The sequence below is a fragment of the Oncorhynchus masou genome, chromosome 12 (genome assembly GCF_036934945.1).
Source record: "Oncorhynchus masou masou isolate Uvic2021 chromosome 12, UVic_Omas_1.1, whole genome shotgun sequence".
NCBI classification, from domain to species: domain Eukaryota; kingdom Metazoa; phylum Chordata; class Actinopteri; order Salmoniformes; family Salmonidae; genus Oncorhynchus; species Oncorhynchus masou.
In genome coordinates, this window is record NC_088223.1 from 29,407,377 (window position 1) to 29,433,019 (window position 25,643).

General features: G+C 47.7%; 1 protein-coding gene across 2 annotated transcripts in view; it reads right to left on the bottom strand.

Annotated features, from left to right (window-relative positions):
• Positions 1–7,690: 7,690 nt before the first annotated feature.
• The window catches only part of arid1ab (AT-rich interactive domain 1Ab), a 53,172-nt gene continuing 35,219 nt past the window's right edge, over positions 7,691–25,643 (bottom strand). Inside the window, exons 5-19 of one of the 2 annotated variants that reach the window (XM_064980145.1) lie at positions 23,810–24,050; positions 23,498–23,584; positions 23,086–23,256; positions 21,341–21,659; positions 20,369–20,529; positions 20,084–20,184; positions 19,595–19,804; positions 19,169–19,373; positions 15,031–15,163; positions 14,665–14,822; positions 14,148–14,412; positions 13,824–13,920; positions 12,780–13,614; positions 11,322–11,452; positions 7,691–11,071 (exon numbers count right to left, since the gene is read on the bottom strand). In XM_064980145.1, the coding sequence (XP_064836217.1) occupies positions 9,176–11,071; positions 11,322–11,452; positions 12,780–13,614; positions 13,824–13,920; positions 14,148–14,412; positions 14,665–14,822; positions 15,031–15,163; positions 19,169–19,373; positions 19,595–19,804; positions 20,084–20,184; positions 20,369–20,529; positions 21,341–21,659; positions 23,086–23,256; positions 23,498–23,584; positions 23,810–24,050 (5,010 nt within the window). In that variant the 3' untranslated portion in view covers positions 7,691–9,175. Of the gene's footprint in view, positions 11,072–11,321; positions 11,453–12,779; positions 13,615–13,823; positions 13,921–14,147; positions 14,413–14,664; positions 14,823–15,030; positions 15,164–19,168; positions 19,374–19,594; positions 19,805–20,074; positions 20,185–20,368; positions 20,530–21,340; positions 21,660–23,085; positions 23,257–23,497; positions 23,585–23,809; positions 24,051–25,643 lie in introns of both variants that reach the window. The other variant, XM_064980144.1, reaches the window with a different exon arrangement.

Here is a 25,643-nt window from a genome sequence, read left to right on the forward strand (position 1 = left end):
ACCCCTGCAATTTATCCAGAATGCAGCAGCCCGTCTGGTTTTTAACCTTCCCAAGTTCTCTCATGTCACCCCACTCCTCTGCACACGCCACTGGCTTCCAGTAGCTCGCATCCACTACAAGACCATGGTGCTTACCTACTGAACAGCAAGAGGAACTGCCCCTCCCTACCTTCAGGCTATGCTCAAACCCTACACCCCAACCCGAGCACTCCGTTCTGCCACCTCAAATCTCTTGGCCTTCCCACCGCTACGCTCAACCCAGTCCAAGCTCTTCTCTGTCCTGGCACCCCAATGGTGGAACCAGGTTCAGAGTCCCTGCCCATCTTCCAAAGACATCTAAAACCCTACCTCTTCAAACATTATCTTAAATAATCCTCCTCACCTTGACACCCCCCCCCCCCCCTTCTCGCTCTGACTCAGCTAAGTTATTGAGGAAATAAATGTACTTTATATGCCTAAATGACTAAAATGTAAATGAAGTTACCAGTATCTTTGCTTACACCTCAAAAGGCAAAATCCAGGTAGTCTACTTTGTTTTATGATCATATTAACCATATTAAATCATGAACAAGTGACCCAATAATGTCAATGCAAAATTACTTTTATTAAACCTAGATATTTAGAAGACCAAATTTCTGCATTTCCATTAGTTGACTGTTGTCACTACTGTTCCTTTGGGGGGCTTGGGCTGGTGTTGCTACTGGATGACATGAAGTCTGGGGAATCCCGCTGGAAGAGTTTACACGAGTTTAATCTCAAGAGGCTGCCAGGGATGTGTTTGAGGTGGCTGCAGAGGGGCTTGGAGGCTCGCTGAACAAACTGTTGTTGCTCTTGACTGGACAACCCAGCAGAGCCACCATCCCACTGCTTCTACTAGTGGTCCTGGAAATGTCCAAGTCCATGGAGTTGACCACCCTTTTTAGAGAATACGGGAAGAAAATAGAACTTTATTTGTCCATTTTGCACAGGATATTCAAAATGTTCTCTGAAACCACCAGCCCTTCAGTTGCAATTTCAGTTCCCACGTTTTCATTGCCCTGCCCGGGATTTGAACCAGTGACCTTCTGGCTATAGGTCTGTCTCTAACCTTTGGGATACTTTCCTCTTGGCAGCCTGGAGAAGTGGGATTTTCCTCCTGCTGTCCTCTTGGACAGGCTTATTATCCGTCTGCCTGTTAGTGTGGGTGGGGCGAGGAGGGGATTGGCACCAGTGTTCTGGTATTCCTACCAAACTTCACAGCCAAAGCTCTGCTTTCCTTTGTATCTGTGGAAAGAAAAATACATCAGGATTTTATGAAATAATATACAGTAGTCTATAGCATATTTAGCACCAAATTCAATCTAATATGAGGTGTTATGAATATCATACAGGATCGATAAAGGTATTCAGGACTCCTACCCGAGACTGCATCAATTGGAACCTGAAAATCTCTATCCAGAGACAATGATGGATTTGGTCATCAGTATACACAGCATACTAATCAGCTCCACCCATTTCAGTTTGCTTCACGGCAAGAGCTCGTAAGGAGACTCAGCAGTGAATCTCCTCTGAATACTCTGGCCAATGCAGGTTCTCTGTAATAGAAGAGAGAGTGATTTTATTTACAATTAAGAAACATTGCATAGTATCAATAGCCCCAAAGGCTGAATTATTTGTTTTATTATACATTTCATAATAAAAATACCATGGACTATATGGTAATTGTACTTCAAGTACAATTGATAGGACTGGATTAAACTCTTTAAAGTATTATTGTGGTAGAAGTTTAAAAAGTTTGACTTTAAATCCGTTTTATGGATTTACGTGTGGTTTGGGAAAACATTATAGTAGTGGTAGTGTCTGCAGTAGTAACGGTGGTGACTGGTTATAGTTGAGAAATGTAGAATGGCCTGAACATATGAAAGTTGGTAGGGTGTATCTAGCTTGAACAGTTCAAGAGTTACTGTTTGTTAGTTATTTTATGCTAATTTACATTGTTATACTTGATAAAAGTTTTAAAGAATTTGAAGTTAGGATAGCCTGAACATGTGAAAGTTGGTTTGGTGTATGCAGCTGGAACGGTTTAAGAGTTAATGTTGATTCGTTATTTTATGCTAATTTAGATCGTTATATTTGTAAGTCGCTCTGGATAAGAGCGTCTGCCAAATGACTTAAATGTAATGTAATGTTATACTTGATAAAAGTTTTAAAGAATTTGAAGTTAGGATAGCCAGAACATGTGAACATTGGTTGGGTGTATGTAGCTGGAATGGTTTAAGAGTTACTTTTGGTGGGTTAGGTTATGCAAACGTGTGCACATTTATATAGTTATTAGTTAATAACATTTTGATTTGATTTACACAACATGCCTACCACTTTGAAGATGCAAAATATTTTTTTATTGTGAAACAAACAAGAAATAAGACAAAAAACTGAACACTTGAGCGTGCATAACTATTCACCACCCCAAAGTCAATACTTTGTAGAGCTACCTTTTGCTGCAATTACAGCTGCAAGTCTCTTGGGGTATGTTTCTATAAGCTTGGCACATCTAACCACTGGGATTTTTGCCCATTATTCAAGGCAAAACTGCTCCAGCTCCTTCAAGTTGGATGGGTTCTGCTGGTGTACAGCAATATTTAAGTCATACCACAGATTCTCAATAGGATTGAGGTCTGGGCTTTTAGGCCATTCCAAGACATGTAAATGTTTCCCCTTAAACCACTTGAGTGTTGCTTTAGCAGTATGATGAGATCATGTGACAGATCATGTAACACTTTATTTAACTAATTATGTGACTTCTGAAGGTAATTGGTTGCACCAGATCTTATTTATGGGCTTCATAGCAAAAGGGGTGAATACATATGCACGCACCACTTTTCCATTTTATTTTGTGTATGTCCATTTCATGAAATCCTTTTAAATTACAGGTTGTAATGCAACAAAATAGGAAAAACGCCAAAGGGGATGAATACTTTTCCAAGGCACTGTATCTGCCCCTTTATTTATCCTAAGGCTCTGACTTGGTGTACACGGCACATGTTCTGAATTCTGTTGGTGTACATTTCAAAAGTGCCAAACAAATAGTTATATTCACTATGTCCGTCCTAGCTCGCTCATTAATGTCTTAATCAAAATTACGGATGGCCTCTTATACGCTTGTCGTCCCCTTATGCCATAGTTTGTACATCTCAATTGTCATTAGAAACCACATTTGTTTAAGCAAGCCAGCCATATCAGCTGTGTTTTTTTTAAAGGCAGTAAATAAGGCCGAAGGAACTGTTTCACTGCCAGACAAGGCTTCGCTGATAGCCAGGTGTAGCAGTGGTAAGATGTTGGGACTCTGCTGTTGGGGCAGCTTTATGTAGGCCCTAATAGTTTGTGGGCACCGTTGCAATATTGTTTAGTGTTGTGTTGTGTAGCTGCTTTGCTGGCATGCATCCTACTTCTTCTTTTTGTCCCACCAAGATTTACATGCTAAAATCACCACTGATAATAATACTATTTCATTATTTCTCATGGATCAGAAAAGTTTATGTCTCGTTTGTGCACAGCATTCTCTGTAGCGGAGAGATGTCGAATTTCAAAAGTGAAACATTGTTTGCGAGGTCAGACAGGCTGACAGCAAGGGTTATACCAACCATCACTGTTGGAAATCAAATGCAAGTTGAGAAGCAAGATTAAATAATGTGTTAATAAATGTCTTATTGCTTATAACATTGGTTGCGTGTCAGATAGAATGTTGGTTGCATGTTGTGTTTGGCCTTAAGATGTACAATCACATCATGCATCTATTAGCCTCACTGTGGCTGAGCTCCCTGCCATCCAGGACCTCTATATCAGGTGGTATTTTGCATCTTCAAAGTGGTAGACATGTTGTGTAAATTAAATCTAATTTTATTTTTCACATACACATTGTAAGCAGATGTTAATGCAAGTGTAGCGAAATGCTTGTGCTTCTACTTCCGACAATGCAATAATAACCAACGAGTAATCTAACCTAACAATTCCACAACAACTACCTTATACACACAAGTGTAAATATACATGAATTACATAAAGATGGCAAGATGCAGTAGATGGTATAGGGTACAGTATATACATATGAGATGAGTAATGTAGGGTATGTAAACATTATATTAAATGGCATTGTTTAAAGTGGCGAGTGATACATTTTTACATCAATTTTTACATTATTAAAGTGGCTGGAGTTGAGTGAGTATGTTGGCAGCAGCCACTCAATGTTAGTGTTGGCTGTTTAACAGTCTAATGACCTTGAGATATAAGCTATTTTTCAGTCTCTCGGTCCCTACTTTGATGCACCTGTACTGACCTCGCCTTCTGGATGATAGCGGGGTGAACAGGCAGTGGCTTGGGTGGTTGTTGTCCTTGATGATCATTATGGCCTTCCTGTGACATCGGGTGGTGTAGGTGTCCTGGAGGGCAGGTAGTTTGCCCCTGGTGATGCGTTGTGCAGACCTTACTACCCTCTGGAGAGCCTTACGGTTGTGGGCGGAGCAGTTGCCGTACCAGACAGTGATGCAGCCCGACAGGATGCTCTCGATTGTGCATCTGTAGAAGTTTGTAAGTGCTTTTGGTGACAAGCCAAATTTCTTCAGCCTCCTGAGGTTGAAGAGGCGCTGCTGCGCCTTCTTCACGACGCTGTCTGTGTGGGTGGACCAATTCAGTTTGTCCATGATGTGTACGCCGAGGAACTTAAAACTTACTACTCAGTGGGTTTTGTCCAACATGTCTCTGGACCTACTCACTGACACAGTCATACTCTGGACCTAGTTTTGTCCCATGGATCTTAATGTTTTTCCTCATAATCCTGGACTATCAGACCACCATTTTATTATGTTTGCAATCGCAACAAATAATCTGCTCTGAACCCAACAAAGGAGCATCAAAAGTCGTGCTATAAATTCTCAGACAATCAAAATATTCCTTTATGCACTTCCAGACTCCCTCTGCCTACCCAAGGACATCAGAGGACAAAAATCAGTTAACCACCTAACTGAGGAACTCAATTTAACCTTGCGCAATACCCTAGATGCAGTTGCACCCCTAAAAACTAAAAACATTTGTCATAAGAAACTAGCTCCCTGGCATACAGAAAATACCCGATCTCTGAAGCAAGCTTCAAGAAAATTGGAACGTAAATGGCGCCACACCAAACTGGAAGTCTTCCGACGAACTTGGAAGGACAGTACCATGCAGTATCGAAGAGCCCTCACTACTGCTCGATCAACATATTTTTCCAACTTAATAGAGGAAATTAAGAACAATCCTAAATTTCTTTTTGATACTGTCGCAAAACTAACTAAAAAGCAGCATCCCCAAGAGAGGATGGCTTTCACTTCAGCAGTAATAAATTCATGAACTTCTTTGAGGAAAAGATCATGATCTTTAGAAAGCAAATTACAGACTCCTCTTTAAATCTGCGTATTCCTCCAAAGCTCAGTTGTCCTGAGTCTTCACACCTCTGCCAGGACCTAGGATCAAGAGAGGCACTCAAGTGTTTTTATTTCTTGACACAATGAAAATAATCATGGCCTCTAAACCTTCAAGCTGCATACTGGACCTTATTCCAACTAAACTACTGAAAGAGCTGCTTCCTGTGCTTGGCCCTCCTATGTTGAACATAATAAATGGCTGTCTATCCACCGGATGTGTACCAAACTCACTAAAAGTGGCAGTAATAAAGCCTCTTGAAAATGCCAAACCTTGACCCAGAAAATATTTAAAAAACTAAATCGGCCTATATCGAATCTTCCATTCCACATTTGAAGACAATCATGGTAGCAATAATGTATTCTAATACACCAGATGTGTCCTTGAACCGATTATTTTAAATCGCACATAGAAGAAGTTATAAGAATAGTTTAGTTGCTAATGGCAGCCTGCAATACCCCAGTTGGCATTGAACTTACATTTGTCAATGAGAGGGGGCAGCACTGAGCAAGCCTGCAATGTCACTTCCTGGAGTAGTTCAAACTGCAAAAGTTGTCTCCATGAGACACCATCTTAACCAACTTCATTTGGCTTCAATATGCTATTGAGTCTTCACATAGGAATGGTGTCACGTGATCGATGGTTTTTTGTCCATTCATATACATAGTTATTGCTCTTCATCCTGCATCTATCTCCTGCATTGTGGGAGGCTCTATTGTCAACCAATCATTAGGGTGTTTAGTTTTACCCACGCAAATGTGACCAAAGACCTGATTGAAACTGGAACTAACTGTGGAATGCTGTGTTTGGTTTTCACCAGGCATAATGGGACCCATGTCATGCAAAAAGTTATTATTTTGACCAGGGGCACAACTTTGGTTTAGAAGTGGGGAGGATATATCCAATTTTTGTTTTTCTTCAGTCAGATAAACACTCCAAACAGCAGTCAAGCATGGTGGTGGTAGTGTGATGGGTTGGGGATGATTTGCTGCCTCAGGACCTGGACGACTTGCCTTAATAGAAGGAACCATGCATTCTGCTCTGTATCAGAGAATTCTACAGGAGAATGTCAGGCCATCTGTCTGAGCTGAAGCGCAGCTGGATCATGCAGCAAGACAATGATACAAAACACACAATCAAGTGTACATGAAAATGGTTCAAGTCCAGACCTAATCCCAATTGAGATGTGGCAGGCCTTGAAATGAGCAGTTCCTGCTTGAAAACCCACAGATGTTGCTAAGTAAGAGCAGTTCTGCACACAAGAGCCGGCCAAAATTCCTCCACAGCGATGTGAGACTGATCAACTACAGGAAGCATTTGGTTGCAGTCATTACCGCTAAAGGTGGCACAACCAGTTGAGTGTAAGGGGGGAATTACTTATTTATTTTTTTAACACAGGGAAATTTGGCATTTCATAACTTTAATTAAATTAAAATAAGTATTTTGTTATTTGTAAACTCAGGTTCACTATCTAATATTATGTTTTGGTTGAAGATCTTAACATTCAGTATCAAGACTAAAATCAGAAAGGGGGCAAATACTTCTCCCCGGCACAGTATATGTATAAATTAATGTGATACTTGAGGCGCTCTCACTAATTAATTGTACACACATATATTCAGTTTGTGAGTGTGATATGTGGAGACATGTTAATTTCGACAATATAAAGAACAACTTTTATAAACAATGTCAACACTGCCATGTTGCACTGAGCCTTGCTATTGGAAAATCACATCAGTGTCCGATTTTCAGCTGTCGCAGATGCACTTCCCCCGATTTCAGTGCTCGACTTTTGTCTAGTCAGTTGCTTTTGATTTACCACTCAAAAACAAGCTCAATATCGCCGGTGCTGCTCATGGAAACGTCAGTTCAGTCTACTTTTAAGCAATGTACTGGCCTCTACGGTACTAGAACCTGGCTGAACCCAATTTGAGGTAGCTAACAAAAGCCTTATGAGGTGAAGGTAGATAGAACTGTACATACAGGAAGTGTGCTATGGTCAATCTCATAACACACTATCAGCAACCTCTAGGAGATCAGTAGCATTGTAAAACAAAATATATGCCTCAACTTGACTACAGCAGAGATCCTAACTTCCAAAAGACGTGTGGCACACTGGAGCAAAACACTTTGTACAAAATGAGAGTTTCTGCCCGTTCGGATCCTAGTGAATACACATGTGGTGTATGACTGCAGGGCCACCAATAACAGACTCATTCAAAAGCCCATAGTAAATAAATCCATCAAACATCTTACGAAGATTTAATGTACATTTATTCGTAACACGTGGAACATATAGTATAAAGATTTCATAATGAAGAAATTATATTCATTAAGCCAAAAAAAGGAAAAAAAAATAGGAATTTACATCAAGTCTTTAGCTACATCGTCTGAAATACAAATATGCAGAATCCATATCACTGGAAAAACAAAATGAACAAAATTCAAACGGTTTATTTCTTCATCAGGGGTCTTGCTTTGCTTTGATGTAGGAGCTGAAATGGAACTGTAGCAGACATGGTTTCTGTCATGTTAGACTCAGTGGTACTGGAGACAAACTTGATCAGTGTGTCGTGGGGGTGTGTGTGGGAGTGGGATGAGACGTTGCGAGGGAGTCGCAGCAGCGGAGTCCCTGTAGCGAGAGACAGGCGGGTGGGTCAGGGGTGAGGGTTCAAAGGTAATTCCATGGTGAACTTGATGCAGGGAATTTCACTTGAATGTAACCTTTAATTCATCTAAGATTAAAAATGGTGAAGAGCAACAGAAAGGTTAGAGAGAAAGAGAGAGGTGTAATGTACAACATCATATATACACAGCAGTCGGGACTGAGTCTAAAGTAGAGGAGCAGTCCTAAAAGGTGACTTATTTTATAAGGGTCAAGTCATACAATCGAGGGACAAAGAAGAGGTCGGGGTGTTGTAAGGTTCACGATACTTTGGGGGGAAAGCCTTTTGTCATCTCTCTCAGTTCAACATTTAACTAAAATCATTTTTAAAAACTACAGTTTGCTGCCAAGCCAGCGTATCTCAGTGTGAAACAGTATTATTACAGTATGTTTACAGTTGTTTTTAAGGTGTACAGTACATGGGGAGAAAAGTCCTACAATCTACTGCACAGGCCTCCCCGTTGAAGATGTCTGTCTGTTCACAGCTGATAACCTGGGTCGTGTAGGGCTGAATAGAGAGCGTCCAAGTTACAGCAGTATACCAAACCAGAGTCCAGGAGTCTGTTTCACCGTACATTAACCAAAAACAGGTTTTCCCTGTCCATGCCCGCCCTGCTCACCACCAACTCCAAGGGAGGAGAACCCGGGCACATATATCCCCCAAACTCACTGTAAACGAGACAGCAACTTTGGTTACAGTTTTTATGTTTTATTTTTTTGTGTCAATTTTTTAAAATCTTTTCATTAAAAAAGTTGTTTCCCGCCGGGCAGCGCTCTCCCTTCCTCCCAAGCCAGGGTCCCATTTAATCTGTTATCACATATCCACGTTAGTTTCTCAGTTTCCGTGTTCCAGAATGTTTAACTCCACCGCTACTTCAGTAAATCTGTCCTTTAAGTGAGAACCAGGGGGGTAGAAAGGACAGACAGTGGAATCCGAGGTGATTTTGCATAAATTAAAACTAGGACAGTCAGTTTTGCTCTTAGTTCTCCCACTCGACACACAAAAAAAATAAGGGTGGGGTGAAGAACGGGGTGGGGGAACAGAAAGAGAAAGCGAAGCTGAAACCCCCACGGCTGTCATGACTGGCCAATCAGAAAGAGTACGTCACAGATCACATGGGACACCAGAGAGTTCATGAGTGGTGAGACAGAGATGTCCAGTAGGCGGGACTCGTACAGGGTGAACTCTGAGTGGTTCTCCTCCACCTTAGCCATGGCGTGCAGGGCGCGGGCCGCTCGCCGCATCATGTCCACACTGGTGGGCTCAAAGTGAGCCCCCTGTAGGTGCATCAGGGAACTCTGGCTCTGCTGGTACTGCGTGGCTGCTAGACTGTCCTCCAGGAAGCCCAGGAGGTTACCTACGCTGGCCTTCTGCACGGCGATGGCCCTGGCCGCCATGCTGTCTCCCTGGGCCAGGTTGGCCAGTAAGACCACAGACATCTCCCTGCAGACAGCCACCTTCCTCTCCCCGACCAGACGCACCAGCGTCCCGTACAGCTTCTCCAGCCGGCTGAATGGAGGCGTGGCCAGGATAAGGTCCACGTTGTTGTCCTGGATGCTCAGCTTGCTGAGGGTCTCCAGCACCAGTCTCTGGGGGGATAGGGCCCCATGGGGCCCCAGCATGGGGAAGGGGTCCAAGGCCTCGGCTGAGGGACAAACAGCCCAGTGGAGCAGGCCATCCAGCAGGGGCAGACAGATGCTCTCTGGGTAGATGGACAGGTCCAGCTGGCCGGAGATGTTAGCCAGAGTGACCAGGCAGTTCTCCCTGAGGACCTCCAGACAGTCCCACCACCATTCGTCTCTCTCACAGCTCACCCCCTCGTCCTCCTCCTTCTCGTAGGTGACGGGGGCCTGTTTCCTCTCTGGGTGACGGTGGTGGAGCAGGACCAGACGGCCCAGCAGCAGCAGCAGCCCTGGGTGTTTGGACATCTCCAGGTCGTTGCCGGGGATGAAGGAGAGCGATCGAACAATGTTGGAGACGCAGATGCAGCGGCGAGCCAGGGCGTCCTGCCAGTCCGACAGCGTGCTCAGTGGGGTCTCGTCCTTGCTGTGAGGCTCGTCCTCCAGGATGGTGATGTTGCGTCGGCTCTGCTGCGCCTTGCGGATGGAGAACAGGAACTGTCCCCCGCTCTCCTTCTGCTCCTCGGCTGCTCCTCGCACCGCCTCCTCCGTCACCGAGCCCGGCCGGGCCGACAGCACGTCGTCAATGGTGGCGGTGACCGGGGCAGGTGTGGTTGGGGCGGAGGTCTTGGTGGTCTTCTCTGCAGGGGAGGTGGTCTGCTCCTTGCCAGACTTGGTCTTCTCAGGGTGTTCCGACACAGTCACGGCAACCTTCTTCCTGCTCTCGGTGACTGACGGCAGCACCCGTTTCCGCTGCTTGAGGAGTTCGGACCGGCTCTCGAAGTGGGTCTGGATGTGTTCCGTGGTGTCCCCCCCGCCGATACTCCAGTGGATCAGTCCGCTGTCAAAGCTCTGCCGCCGGCCTTGTTTACTGGAACGGCAACCAGGGAAGGGGTCTTTCTTACGCACCATCTTGATGGGCAGCTTGTCGAACTTACTGGCCTGTTTGGGTTTCTCCTGGGAGAGGCTAGAGTCCTGAGGGGCTGGGGAGGAGGAAGAAGACTCTCCTCCTTCCCTTTCCTCCTCTGCTGTCAACTTCTCCGTTGTGGATTTCTCCTCTTTCCCCACCCCCTCCTGTTTCACCTGGACCTGCTGCGACGAGGTGGTGGTGTCGGTGTTGCTTGTCCTCTCCTCCTCCTCCTCCTCCTCTTCGTCATCCTCTTCTTCTTCCTCGTCCTCCTCCATGTCCTCCTGCTCAGGTAGCTCTTCATCAGAGCAGTCTTCGTCGGCAGTATGCGGGTCGATGAGCATCCTCTGGCCAGGGTCTCCCACCTCATACTCCTTCAGGATGCCAAAGATCTGGATGAGGCAGCGTCTGAAATACTCCACTACCAGCTCCAGGAACCCAGGCAGCTGAGAGGAAACAGGATATGACAGGTCAGGCTGTAATCATGCATGAATTCTTTATTCAGAGATGTGACAACCTAGAAAATCTGATTGGAGGATAATGTCAGACAATACATAGATATTTGAAAGTTTTATTAGAATGCTTCTTAAAGAAAAACACGATCATCTGGTAAAAATGTTATATTTTTTAAGTACAATATTAATATAATAAAAGTATTATGGGTGTTTCATTCTAAGGCCTGTTGTTGTAACTCACCTGGCAGAGGTTGAAAGTAGAAATGCTGTTGTCATCATACAGTAGAATATTAATGGTGTCCAAGGCCCAAGTGCTCTCAGCTAGTAAGCCTGACTTCAGTGACATCATCACTCTCCAGGCCTCTGGGGTGCCTGAGAGAACACAGCAGAAAATACATCAGTGACTGATACAGGAGGATGGCACCACTTTACTAGCATTACAGACCTTTTTTAAGTAACATAAAATTGATCAGAAATACAGTGTAGACATTGTTAATGTTGTAATGGTATATCTACAGAGGCCCAATATCAGCAACTATCACTCCTGTGTTCCAATGGCACGTGTTAGCGAATCCAAGTTTATCATTTTAAAAAGCTAATTGATCATAAGAAAACCCTTTTACAATGTTAGCAGCACAGCTGAAAACTGTTGTTCTGATTAAAGAAGCGATAAAACTGGCCTTTTTTGGAGTAAATGAGTATCTGGAGCGTCAGCATTTGTGGGTTCGATTACAGGCTCAAATGGCCAGAAACAAAGAACTTACTTCTGAAACTTGCCAGTCTATTCTTGTTATGAGAAATGAAGGCTATTCCATGTGAGAAACTGCCAAGAAACTGAAGATCTCATACAACACTGTGTACTTCTCCCTTCACAGAACAGCGCAAACTGTCTCCAACTAGAACAGAATGAGTGGGAGGCCCCGGTGCACAAATGAGCAAGAGGACAAGTACATGAGTGTCTAGTTTGAGCAACAGACGCCTCACAAGTCCTCAACTGGCAGCTTCATTAAATAGTACCTGCAAAACACCAGCCTCAACATCAACAGTGAAGAGGCGAGTTTGCGCTGTTCTGTGAAGTACACAGCATTGTACGAGTTCTTCATTTTCTTGGCAATTTCTTGCATGGAAGCCTTCATTTCTCAGAACAAGAATAGACTGACAAGTTTCAGAAGAAAGTTCTTTGTTTCTGGCAAGTTTGAGCCTGTAATCAAACCCACAAATGCTGATGCTCCAGATACTCAACTAGTCTAAAGAAGGCCAGTTGTATCGCTTCTTTAATCAGTACAACCGTTTTCAGCCATGCTAACATAATTGCAAAAGGGTTTTCTAGTGATCAATTAGCCTTTTAAAATGATAAACTTGGATTAGCTAACACAACGTGCCATTGGAACACAGGAGTGATAGTTGCAGATAATGGGCCTCTGTGCGCCTATGTAGATATTCCATAATTATTACTATTATTTTAATTATACATTTTTTTTATTTTATTTTTTAAAATCAGCCATTTCCAGCTACAATAGTCATTTACAACATTAACAATGTCTACACTGTATTTCTGATGAATTTGATATTATTTTAAAGGACAAAAAATGTGCTTTTCTTTCAAAAACAATAACATTTCTAAGTGACCCCAATGTAAGTGACTTTGTGCAAAGGGTCTGCTAACATTTAATCTCCTGAAAATGGCAAGTTTGCGTACCGATGTCTTTCATGGTGAGTCTTCCTCTGGGTTTGAGGATGGGTTGGGAGGCCTCCACTGACCCTGGGGGGAAGGATATGTCCCGCCTGATGAGAGGGGGCTGCACAGGGGCCTGGCCTATGTGGGAAGCAGGCACGGGGGGCCCCGCCTTCTGCATCTTGATGCCGGAGTGCATGTAGGGCGACTTGGAGGGGGACGTCCGGCTCTCCATGGGGCGGGGCATGGGGGCAGGACTGGACACCTGGGATATGTGGTTCTGGGAGCTCTGATAGTTGGACTGCAGAGGTCTGGACATGGGGGGACCCGAGCCCCCCGGTCCGTAGGGGGGTTGTCTCTGGTTGGGGTGTCCCGGCCACTGGCCCTCGTGGTTAATCCGCTGGTCTGCCCCTGGCATCATCTCCTCAGACCGGTTCATGCCGTGGTACCCCTGGGGGGGCCCCTGGCCAGGTCCCGGAGGCCCCTGGCGGTTGGGGTAGTTGGGGTAGCCCATCTCGTTGCGTCCCTGCCACATGGGGCACTGAGGGCCATCAGGGGCCGCCTGCATTGGGCTGCCCATCATTTGGGGAGGCATGGGGGACTGGGAGTTTGGGCCTCCGCTAGAGGGCGCCCGGTCTCGGCCGAAGGGGAAGGGGAACTGGCCCTGGGGGCCAGGTGGTCGGCGGTCGGGGTAACCTGTGTTGTACTGATTGTACATGTCCTGTTGGCCCTGGGGGGCCCCAGGGGGCTGGGGCCCTGGCTGCTGCTGACCGCTGAAGGGGACATTGTACATCCCATCCCCCTCGTGACGCTTCGCTGGGGGACCGTAGGCCCCGTCGCCTGGAGACCGCTTATAGTTCTGAAAACAGTAACATTGTTAGCATCTCAATATCAAAACAATAGTATTGATTATGAATTCAATACATTTCAAGTTAAATATATACCTCATCCCACATTCATTACATGGAAGTTATACTGATAAATGTAAGTCCATTTTAACTCCACATTTACAAGGCTTCTGAAGCAGATATGGGTATACAAAGAGAGCAGTGGACAAAATGTTCTTACCGGTTGTTGCTGTGGAAACATTCCTGGCTGCTGATTGGGGTAGGGGCCACCAGGTGGCGCTCCTTGGCCAGGATACTGATTACCATAGGAATCATGCCTGAAACAACATGCAACAAGGTAAACAAACTAACACTTTGGCTATTGAAATGCAGCAGAACTTAACTCAAGTAAACTACACAGAAAACAACACAAAATAAGACAATGTAAACGTTTGAATAGAGAACATAAGCTCACACCGAGATCCACACCTTCTTGACAAAATACAGTAATTATTTAACATGTATAAGATCCATTATGTGACTTATTCCAGTTTGAGGTACTGACCGTTGCACCGGTGGGGGTCGGCTGGGGGAGTACATCCCCGAATCGGCCCCTGAAGGCATTAGGTTGGGCTGGGGGGCTCCAGGACCCATACTGCCGTCAGGACCCATCCCTGGTTCCTGTCTCCTGTCATATCCAGGTACATAGGGGTACTGTTGTCTCTGACCCATCTGCATGTTGGGGACCATGGGCCCTGGGGGGCCTCTGTTGAACTGCCCCTCCACACCACTGTTCGGGCCCAACGCTGGAGTCATGAATTGCTCTCCAGCTGCAGAGACACAAAGAGTTCTGGTTAAACACTAAACAGTGTCTCAATATTGAACGGGACAAGTCTGTCTAGGCCACTTAGCAGGTGATTAGAACCCACCACAACCCACAAAGCCACAGTCTTAACCAGCTGAGCCACGCATGATCACACTGGATGATAGACAATATACTCCAAGTCTTCGTACAGTATTCTTCTACAATTTCCTATGACCTCCAAATAAAATGTCTAAAAACAAGTTAACCCACTGCTCACCTTTCCTCATGCCACCAAAGGGGTCCTTGTTGGGTTCATAGGGCCCCATGCGCCCCATCATCTCCGGACCACCCATCCCAGGCTGGTAGCTGTTAGGGGTCATAGAGTTCCGTCTGGCAAACGCCGGGTCGCCCCCATCTGCAAACGGGTCCTGCAGCCTATAGGGAAGCAAGAGAGAGTTAATTACCCACACAATAAAAAAAGAGTTTTTAACTGTGTTAATGAGTTTGCTTCCCCTTGAATGGAAAAATCTCTTCTGTTTTTGTTACCAACACTTCTTCGGTGGAAGAAGGAAGGGGAGGAGATTGTTGTCAGGTGTGGTAGAGAGTGATGTATTGAGACAGTAGTAGAGAGTATTATAGGTACCTGACTCCTGGCATGGGGGGTATCTGGCTGTGAGGGGTGGAGGCTGGGGTGGGGGGCTTTAGGTCCCCCCCCTCCGCCATGGAACTACTGGTGGACTGGGGGGTCTGGGGGCCCTGCAGAGATCCAGACCCAGCTGCAACGCACAGTAGAAATACACACATTTTAGGAACACGTCACGGGGCTAAATCCCACACAGCCTCAGTGGTAGTAGAGGCTCACAGTGAGAGATAGAGAGACCACCTTAGCAGTGTTGAGGCTAAACCTCTCTCAAATCCCATGCTGCACACACAGTGCACAGAGGAGTCAGGCTGGCTTTGGGAATCCTACATCTCAGCATGACTAGCTGCCGGCATCACCAAATCACCAGGAAACAATGATCTAAAGTCAGCCTCTGTCAGATTACCACATGGTCCAGTGTGTTTGTGTTGCATGGCATGGGCTCTCATCAGATTACCACATGGTCCAGTGTGTTTGTGTTGCATGGCATGGGGGGGGCTCTCATCAGATTACCACATGGTCCAGTGTGTTTGTGTTGCATGGCATGGGGGGGGGGGCTCTTTTCAGATTACCACATGGTCCAGTGTGTTTGTGTTGCATGGCATGGGGGAGGCTCTCATCAGATTACCACATGGTCCAGTGTGTTTGTGTTGCATGGCATGGGGGAGCTCTCATCAGATTACCACATGGTCCAGTGTGTTTGTGTTGCATGGCATGGGGGAGCTCTCATCAGATTACCACATGGTCCAGTGTGTTTGTGTTGCATGGCATGGGGGGGGGGGGGGGGCTCTCATCAGATTACCACATGGTCCAGTGTGTTTGTGTTGCATGGCATGGGGGGGCTCTCATCAGATTACCACATGGTCCAGTGTGTTTGTGTTGCATGGCATGGGGGGAGGGGCTCTCATCAGATTACCACATGGTCCAGTGTGTTTGTGTTGCATGGCATGGGGGGGGGGGGCTCTCATCAGATTACCACATGGTCCAGTGTGTTTGTGTTGCATGGCATGGGGGGAGGGGCTCTCATCAGATTACCACATGGTCCAGTGTGTTTGTGTTGCATGGCATGGGGGGGCTCTCATCAGATTACCACATGGTCCAGTGTGTTTGTGTTGCATGGCATGGGGGGGGGGGGGGCTCTCATCAGATTACCACATGGTCCAGTGTGTTTGTGTTGCATGGCATGGGGGGGGGGGCTCTCATCAGATTACCACATGGCCCAGTGTGTTTGTGTTGCATGGCATGGGGGAGCTCTCATCAGATTACCACATGGCCCAGTGTGTTTGTGTTGCATGGCATGGGGGGGGGGCTCTCATCAGATTACCACATGGCCCAGTGTGTTTGTGTTGCATGGCATGGGGGAGCTCTCATCAGATTACCACATGGCCCAGTGTGTTTGTGTTGCATGGCATGGGGGGGGGGGGCTCTCATCAGATTACCACATGGCCCAGTGTGTTTGTGTTGCATGGCATGGGGGAGCTCTCATCAGATTACCACATGGTCCAGTGTGTTTGTGTTGCATGGCATGGGGGAGGGGGCTCTCATCAGATTACCACATGGTCCAGTGTGTTTGTGTTGCATGGCATGGGGGAGGGGGCTCTCATCAGATTACCACATGGCCCAGTGTGTTTGTGTTGCATGGCATGGGGGGAGGGGCTCTCATCAGATTACCACATGGCCCAGTGTGTTTGTGTTGCATGGCATGGGGGGGGGCTCTCATCAGATTACCACATGGCCCAGTGTGTTTGTGTTGCATGGCATGGGGGGGGGCTCTCATCAGATTACCACATGGCCCAGTGTGTTTATGTTGCATGGCATGGGGGGAGGGGGCTCTCATCAGATTACCACATGGCCCAGTGTGTTTGTGTTGCATGGCATGGGGGGGCTCTCATCCTTTGCCCAGCTCACGCCTTTCTGATGAGTCATGTGTTCCATTCATTAACTGACACAAACACACACACAGGAGGTCATTGGCAGGTCACAGTTATTCACATTTTCTCACTTGTCACATACAGCACCGCTCACATCAGTCAGCTGGAGGGAAATCCCTGCCCCTCTCCCTCCCTCCCCTGGGGCAGGGATTTCCCTCCACTACAGCTGAAGAGAAGGGAAGGAGGGGGGCAGAATCTCAGGGAGGGAAAAAAAGAGCAGTCAAGGGAGGGAGCAAAAAAAAAAAAAAAAAAGTGTGTCACTTTACACACACACCCACCTCTCTTCCCATTCATCATTTTCTGGCTCAGCACAAAGCTCCAGGGAGGGAGGGAGAGGGTGTCTGAAGCCGTGGGCCAGGAACCAGACACCAGGCACTGTAGTAGTATTAGCAGCAGCAGCTAGTAATGGAGGTATCAACAGACAATCCCCCTTCATCCTCGTCCCTTTCCGCCCCCCAACTCCCTGACTCCTCACCCACCATCCCCCCAGCACTGACTCTCTGCCACCAGATATGACTGACTATCCTTGGCTTGGCTAGGCCAGACCAGACCAGCAGAGCAGACTGCTGAGGAGCACGTGGCTGGTTCTGGCATCATATCATCATGGTGTGTCTGCCAGGCAGGCTGGGGGATACCAGAGTCCAGCCTCTCCAAAACAAATAGCATTTAGGGTGAGAACAACGACAGAACACAACACCCCCCTGAGGAGAGAAGCAGCGTAGGGCAGCCCCTTTAACCTCCAGCATTAGACGATGAGGAACCACAGAACAAACACACACGGTCTGCGCCTCTCATAGACAACCACAGGACTGCCTCAGCATACCAATATGTTTCGAATAAACTGAATGAGTGTTTGTGGCCTGAGGAGGCAGAAGGACATTGACATCCAGGACAGGACACATACCAAACAGACCAACACATACCAGGCTAAAGGACAAGTCGACCCCGCCCCTTGTCTTTACACACACACACACACACACACTTTGGTAAATGCCAGGAAGTATTCTCCCAGATATGCTCATGAAACTGTCGGAGGACACCACACACACACCCGTGACTTACTACCTTGGCAACGCTATCACTTATCAGCCAAAACAGCGGTGATTTAGAGAAGGCGGCGTCTCATACAGAGATGACAAAACGCTGCTGGAATTTTGCCTTTTAACTTTAAAATGAATAGGATACAGTAAAATATGCTAGTTCATGGTCCAGTTATATGGGGCGAAGAGGGAAACGAGAGATCCATGTGATAAATAGAACAGTAACCACACCAACCGCAAGAGACTGGAGAAATGAAACATTCTTTCATTCATTCCAGTTGAATCAATGCGACTATAAGTCAACCTGAACAGAGTCGGTATGGGAGAGAGGGGACGTAAAGGTTTAGTTTGACTGTCCGGCACTGACATGGGCTAGGGGGCTGATGCACACACACAACACTGACCTGGGCCGGGGGGCTGATGCACACACACAACACTGACCTGGGCCGGGGGGCTGATGCACACACACAACACTGACCTGGGCCGGGGGCTGATGCACACACACAACACTGACCTGGGCCGGGGGCTGATGCACACACACAACACTGACCTGGGCCGGGGGGCTGATGCACACACACAACACTGACCTGGGCCGGGGGCTGATGCACACACACAACACTGACCTGGGCCGGGGGCTGATGCACACACACAACACTGACCTGGGCCGGGGGCTGATGCACACACACAACACTGACCTGGGCCGGGGGGCTGATGCACACACACAACACTGACCTGGGCCGGGGGGCTGATGCACACACACAACACTGACCTGGGCCGGGGGGCTGATGCACACACACAACACTGACCTGGGCCGGGGGGCTGATGCACACACACAACACTGACCTGGGCCAGGGGGCTGATGCACACACACAACACTGACCTGGGCCGGGGGCTGATGCACACACACAACACTGACCTGGGCCGGGGGCTGATGCACACACACAACACTGACCTGGGCCGGGGGCTGATGCACACACACAACACTGACCTGGGCCGGGGGCTGATGCACACACACAACACTGACCTGGGCCAGGGGGCTGATGCACACACACAACACTGACCTGGGCCGGGGGCTGATGCACACACACAACACTGACCTGGGCCGGGGGCTGATGCACACACACAACACTGACCTGGGCCGGGGGGCTGATGCACACACACAACACTGACCTGGGCTGGGGGGCTGGATCTTGGGCTGGGTGGTCTTTTTGGCGTCGATGAAGAGATCCGGGGGCGGGTCCTCGCCACGTTCGATCTTGCACTCGAAGGCGTACAGACACTGAATGTACTGCTTCTTCAGAGAGCTGGCGGCGCTGCTGGACGTGCCCACGTTCAGGTTGGTGGACAACTCCCTCCACTTCTTATTCTTGTTCACCTGGTGGGCGGGCGGAACGAGGAGAGCTTACAACACCACAGAGCTCCCAAACAGTTCAGACTAGGTAACTATGTGTTCATAGAACAACTCTACATTTCTGTAGAAACATTAAGTGACGATAAGACAAGATTATCAGGCAAATGATGACACGTCGGTATACTAAAACACACAGATAAAGACACACTAAACACCAAGCACTGCAAAACCGGTATCCCACTGACCTGTGTGAGGCCTCCGATCTCTTTGACCGAGACGTAAAGTCTGAAGAGGTCCAGAGGTTTGCGTCCCACGGCGGGAAGGTTGGTCATGCCCGTGGCCTTCTCCTCAGTGAACGCCAGGTAACGGTCTACCCACGTCCTCCTCTCCGGCTCCGGACCCAGCTCATACAGACGAGTTATCTTCTCATTGGTCGTCGTCGAAGAGTTTGACTTCTGAAAGAGGGAAATGGGAGGAGGAAGAGGTGAGGATTTGGCTTGATGTTCACCATTGACATCAACTTACTTCCACTCACCAAGCCACAGTAGTAGAATCCCAATACTAGGTCAGCCATATTGAGTGTGCCCATGACGTTACCAGTCAAAGTGGCATGGTCAGAGTGGCTTTGACCTTTCTAGGGACTCTATTTCTATGCACAAACACAACCATGCAGCGCTTTCATTCTGACTGTATCATTCAGTACCACAAAGTCGGTGACCACAAACCTTCTTTACCTTCTTGGTTTCAGGTTTGGGCGTGCCGTCCACCTTGTTGTTCATCTTCTGGGCTGGGTTCAGTTTGACATCGATGCCAAACTCAGGGCTAGGAACAATGCCTGGCAGAAGGAGAACAAATGTTACTTATTAGTTAAGTAACATTTCAATCCAGTTCATTGACAGTTCTATACCATTTCAAATATCACGTCAGATGATATGCCAAAAGCAAAAATGTTGTCCACTTGAGTTTGGTGATAATAAAATGTCGAGACGCAACAGATTGGATATGTCCTCCAGACTCACCAGGTGTGTTGTTGGCCATGTTCCCTCCCATAGGCCCTCCTCCATAGGGTCCTCCCTGGTTCAACATGCCCTGCATGCTGTTGATGGCCCCTGGCCCCGGGCCGTACGGAGACCCTGCTCCCATCATCCCCTGGGGCATGTTGGGGGGGTAGCCTGGAGGCCTGAGGGGGGGCAACATAAAACCATTCACAATGGTTACGATACATGACACAGTTAAAAAACATACGCGGAAGAATACCGTGGGATGAAAACCTCATAACGAAAACGTATTCAAAATAGCTTCTGACGTTTCTAAATTGTATGTTCGTCAATGGGAAAATATGGCAGTTTATTCCATTTCCTGACAAGTTTCTGTTTTGGAGATAGGTTTTAATCTGACGATATGAATAATCTTTCACAAACAAAACCAACTAAATGTCTGAATACTGTATTTCTCATCCCTCCCTTTTCTTAGAGGCCCACATCTGCCTAAAATCCCTTGTTATCTCCGTCCCTTTTTTCCCCTTCCCTCTGTGCTCAACATCCTCAGAGGACACTTGGTTTGTGTTCAGTAGGGTACACTCTTATAAAAAAAAATAAGTATTAAAAAATAAAGAGTATTTCTCTCTGTTTCAAAACGTCTTACCTCCTGATATACCTGTCTGGGTCTCCAGGCTTCTTCTTCTCCACCCACCTACCTACCTGCCTGCCCGTCCGTCCGTCTCTGGAGCTGTTTCTCTGCTCTGAGCCTCAGCTGACTTCCTGACTGAACAACGGTGTGAGCTTTCTTCTCTGTCCCTGTGTTCTGTGTTACCCTGCCTGACTGGTAGACTGAATGGGCTCACACCGGACCTCACCCGCTGGGAGTGGGAAAGATCAAACAATGGGGTTCTCTTTCCAACAAAGAGATGAACCATGTAACACTGAATGGCACGCGAATCTGTCTCCTAAAGCAGCAATACTGTGTCGTTGAGTGCAGACCAGGCGGCCTACCTGTTATGGATAGAGTTAGCTCCGGGGCCACCGTGGTGCATGGCGGAGGCTGCATCCGGAGGGCCCCCGGGGCCCTTCCTGTTCATGCCTGGAGGGGGACACATCCCAGAGGTCACCTGTGGGGGCATGCCAGGGCCCATATTGGGGCCCATCCCAGGGCCGTAGGGGCGAGCACCCATCTGACCTGGTCCCATCCTGCCGGGGGGCATGCCTGCGTACGGCGCCCCACCAGCCTGGCCTGGCATAGGGTTCATGCCTCCTGGACCTCCAGGATAGTTGGCGTTGGGCATGCCACTGTAGCCAGGCTGTCTGGGGTAGCCTGGAGGGTGGGGAGAGAGAGATACATCAGGTTCTAGAGGGCATATGTCATTTGTCCATGTAGTACCTACCTATTTCACCATTTCCAAACGTCTTATTTTAATTGAATACAACCCAGGTCTTAGGCATTCTAATCCTAAATAAGAAAAAGGACTTAACAGCTGGGCCTACTATTTGAGTTTAAAAAGGAGGTGGTTTGGATTCAAGCAGATATATCGATACCTGTGGTGTATCTTTAGGCCTGTTGTACGCAGCCTGTGGTGAACCTAGACCTAGTCTGCCTCAGAAACCTTCTAGCCTCCGGCATATAGAAACCTGCCTGGGAGTTTCAGTGGTCCACGTCTAAATTTAACTCCACAGATATGGTCGGTCTTTGTTCTGACAGGCTAGCTGATGAAACATGGTGTAGACGCTGGGCTAGAGTCTGATTCGATGACTAATCTATCTCCATACTTCTTCAAAAACAGTGAAAAAAGCCCTCTGAGGGAGAGAGCTAGAGAAAATTACACGTTTTACATTTTTATTCTACATTTAAAATGCAGCTTCAAAGGGTTCACTGTATCGAAGCTACGAAACGCTGTGATGGTTGTAGGACGACAATTTAAAAATCTTTTGAAAGATTAGAATGTTCTGATCTTTTTCAACGGTCCAGAAAGCAATGCTAGGCTATAAATGAGGACAAAAAGGAGAGTACAGTGCTCCTACTATCCCAACAATCAATGGCTTTACAATCAGGGCGAGACACGTGTGTATGTTAAGGCAATAGCACTTTAAAGCAGGAAAGGGAGCACGTGGCTCTTACTACCGCGCTAAGATCTAGAACAGGAGGATCGTATGTTTCCTGTTGACACTTATTTCCCCTTTTCTTCTCCCACTCCTTTCACTAAGCCGGGAGAAAATCATTCAGCAGCTCTTAACGGACATCGTTAAAGGGATACTTCGGGATTTTGGCAATGAAGCCCTTTATCTTCTTCCCCCTGCTTATCCCATTATAACCAAGGTGCTTCAGCATGCAGCCTTCCATCACGCGGAGCGGCAAAACACTTTGCGTAGCTGCCATCGGTTTGTATGAGGTCTACATAGTTGTGAACGTATCTTCCTAACATTCATTTAACCAGGTTCGTCTCCTTTTCAAGAGAGACCTGGAATATTTAGGCCGGTCATTAGATTTGTTATTGAACTAGGCAAGTCAGGCCAACCTACAAGGTCAGCCATAGTAGTGTGGCGCCCCTGGAGCAAGTTGGGGTTAAGTGCCTTGCTCAAGGACACCGACAGGTTTTTCACCTAGTTGGCTCGGGGATTTGAACCAGCAACCTTTCGGTTACTGGCCCAACGCTTTAACCACTAGGCTACCTGCAGCCCCATTCAGCGGGACAGAACCAACCTGATGACTTCACTGTGTACAAGCTGTGTGTACGGGGCCTCACCTTGTGGTCCGTACTGTCCACCCTGAGGGCCGTAATTCCCCATGGAGTTGTTCTGAGGGTAGGGCCCCATCCCAGGATGCATCTGGCCTCCCGACGACTGGCGGGGGGATAAGGCGGAGCCAGGTTGCTGCGGCGACCCGTACGGAGGCATCTGGGGGTTTCGCATGTACACTACAAAAGAGAGAGCGTGAGATGGAGGAAAGGAAAAGTTAGCTACACTCTTTCATTCACACACAGCAGCCATAGAAGAGTCGTTTTTGTCTCCTAAAAGCCCATCGAGGGACAGGTGTTGAAAGTCGATCCGTCCTAACAAACTAGAAATAAGCAAGTTTGATTTGTCAATCGTGCAGGCTGCAGTCACCTGCGCCAGGGTAGTGGATCTCAAACACGACCCCTCTCTTAACCTACTCACCCCTGTCCTGGCCCATGGCTGACTGGTTCATGGATGAGTGGATGCTGTCTGAATGGACGCTGGGTGGCCGGGCAGGCATCTGGTTACCTGCGTGATTATCACCAGAGATTCAGACCCAATGGGCATCATAGCAAACAGATCAAGCCTCCATCTTACAACAAAGTGGTGTTTTACACCAGCTTCAGGAAGCTGGACGTGTACTATTTGATAGGATATTACTGCTTCTCTCTGGAAACCAACATCGGTGGCTCTATTGACCACTCGGATGTGCGATCATAAACACATGTAGCTCTATTCTCTCTCTCCACCCACCTGGCACGGCAGCAGGCGAGAGGGGTCCAGAGCGGGAGGGGGTGACGCTGGCAGGGGAGCCCACGGGGGAGGGGGAGGGCCCGCGGATGCCAGGCAAGTGGGGCGAGGTGTGAGGTGAGAAGGGTGACTGGGCGGGGTTACTCTGTTCCCCCTGGCTACTGGACACGCCCGACGTGCTGACGCCCGGACTCAGAGCCCCCTCCGTACCAGTCGGCAGGTCATCTATAGAACCAGAGAGGTCCTGGAACGAGAGAAGGCGAGAGAGGAGAGAGTAAGTACCATAGAATGGCATAGAACACTAGGAAGTATGAATCGAGAAACAGTATTTATTTATTTATTTGGAAGACATGGTTTTGGTTATGCAATAGAACGCGTGATGTTCACTTGGATATTGTGGGTTGTAAGTTCAAACATATTGGGCAGCAAAAGTCAAGTCGTCTCATCGGTCCAAAGTCTATAGAGGGGATCCACATGAACAGATTCCAGGGACGAAGACAACAAACCCACCAGCTGTGTGATCCATTTCAGAAGAAACACTGCAGTCCTGTGTCCAATTCAGAGACATAAGCGTCACCATTTATCCATCTGGCTATTCACAATACATTGTGGGGGTGACACATTTTCCCCAGTTCAGGATTCAGTGTGGCCCTAATGCTATGGTGTGGCAATGACATTGTCAGAAGAGGTGGGCTGATCATTGTGTTCAATCGGGAAGTTCAGTTGTTTACACGCCCGTGGATCCCATGTGCTCTCCTCTCTAACTGCTAGCTAGTTCATCTGACAGTCACGGAGGGAGGGAGGGAAAAAAAAAGAAGTGGAGGGAGGTGGTGGAGAAAGAAAGAGAAAAAAAAAAAACTCACTGGAAGGTAGCCAAGTATTCCCACAAAAATCGCACACTCTGTGGCAGGCAGGCAGAGAGGCTGGCTGCGGCCCCGAAGCCGGCGGTTTTCAAGTTGAAACGGAGCCCGGTGCTATTTTTGGGCCGTGACCTGACGGAGGCACCCGAGAGGGGCCGACAGAAGGAGGACGATGATTCAGCAACCCTCGCCTCCCTCGTTCTCGCTCTATGCCAGCAAAGAACTGTGAGTGCCATGACCCACGCAAGAACATGGCATTGTGTGTGTGTGTGTGTGTGTGTGTAACCCACAGGAGAGGTGGAGTGTCTGTATGCAACTCCACTCTATAATAGTGGCCTTGTCCCAGATTAAAGAGCCATGTCAGGATTTGAACCGTGTTAGTTGACCTCCCCCACTCTGGTCACAGAACACACATCACAAGACCAGTCATCTGACAGCAGGGTTGACGGGAGGCAGGGCGAGAGAGAGGCAGCCCAGGTAAAGCAGTCATTGTAGCATTCTGCCCAGGGCCCAGCCCTGCCTGCCCATCTCGCTGCTTGAGGACCCCACTCCGTCTCAGAGAGAGAGCAAGAGAAACTCCATCCCCACCCCACCAAGGCCACAAGGTAGGCGTTAAAGGTCAGAGGTGAGGGGTTAATCATCTAAGGCTGTGTTCTGTGGTCATCTCATTAAGAGGTCACATACAGTGAGCTCCAAAAGTATTGGGAAAGTGACCATTACTGTAAATAAGAATATAATATATGTCCCTAAACACTTCTACATGAATGTGGATTCTACCATGATTATGGATAATCCTGAATGAATCTTGAATAATGATGAGTGAGAAAGTTAGAGGCACAAACATCATGCCCACACGACATGCTAACCTCTCACCAATACAATTGCTCCTGAAGCTAAGCAGGGTTGGTCCTGGTCGGTCCCTGGATGGGAGACCAGGTGCTGCTGGAAGAGGTGTTGGGGGGGGTCAGTAGGAGGCA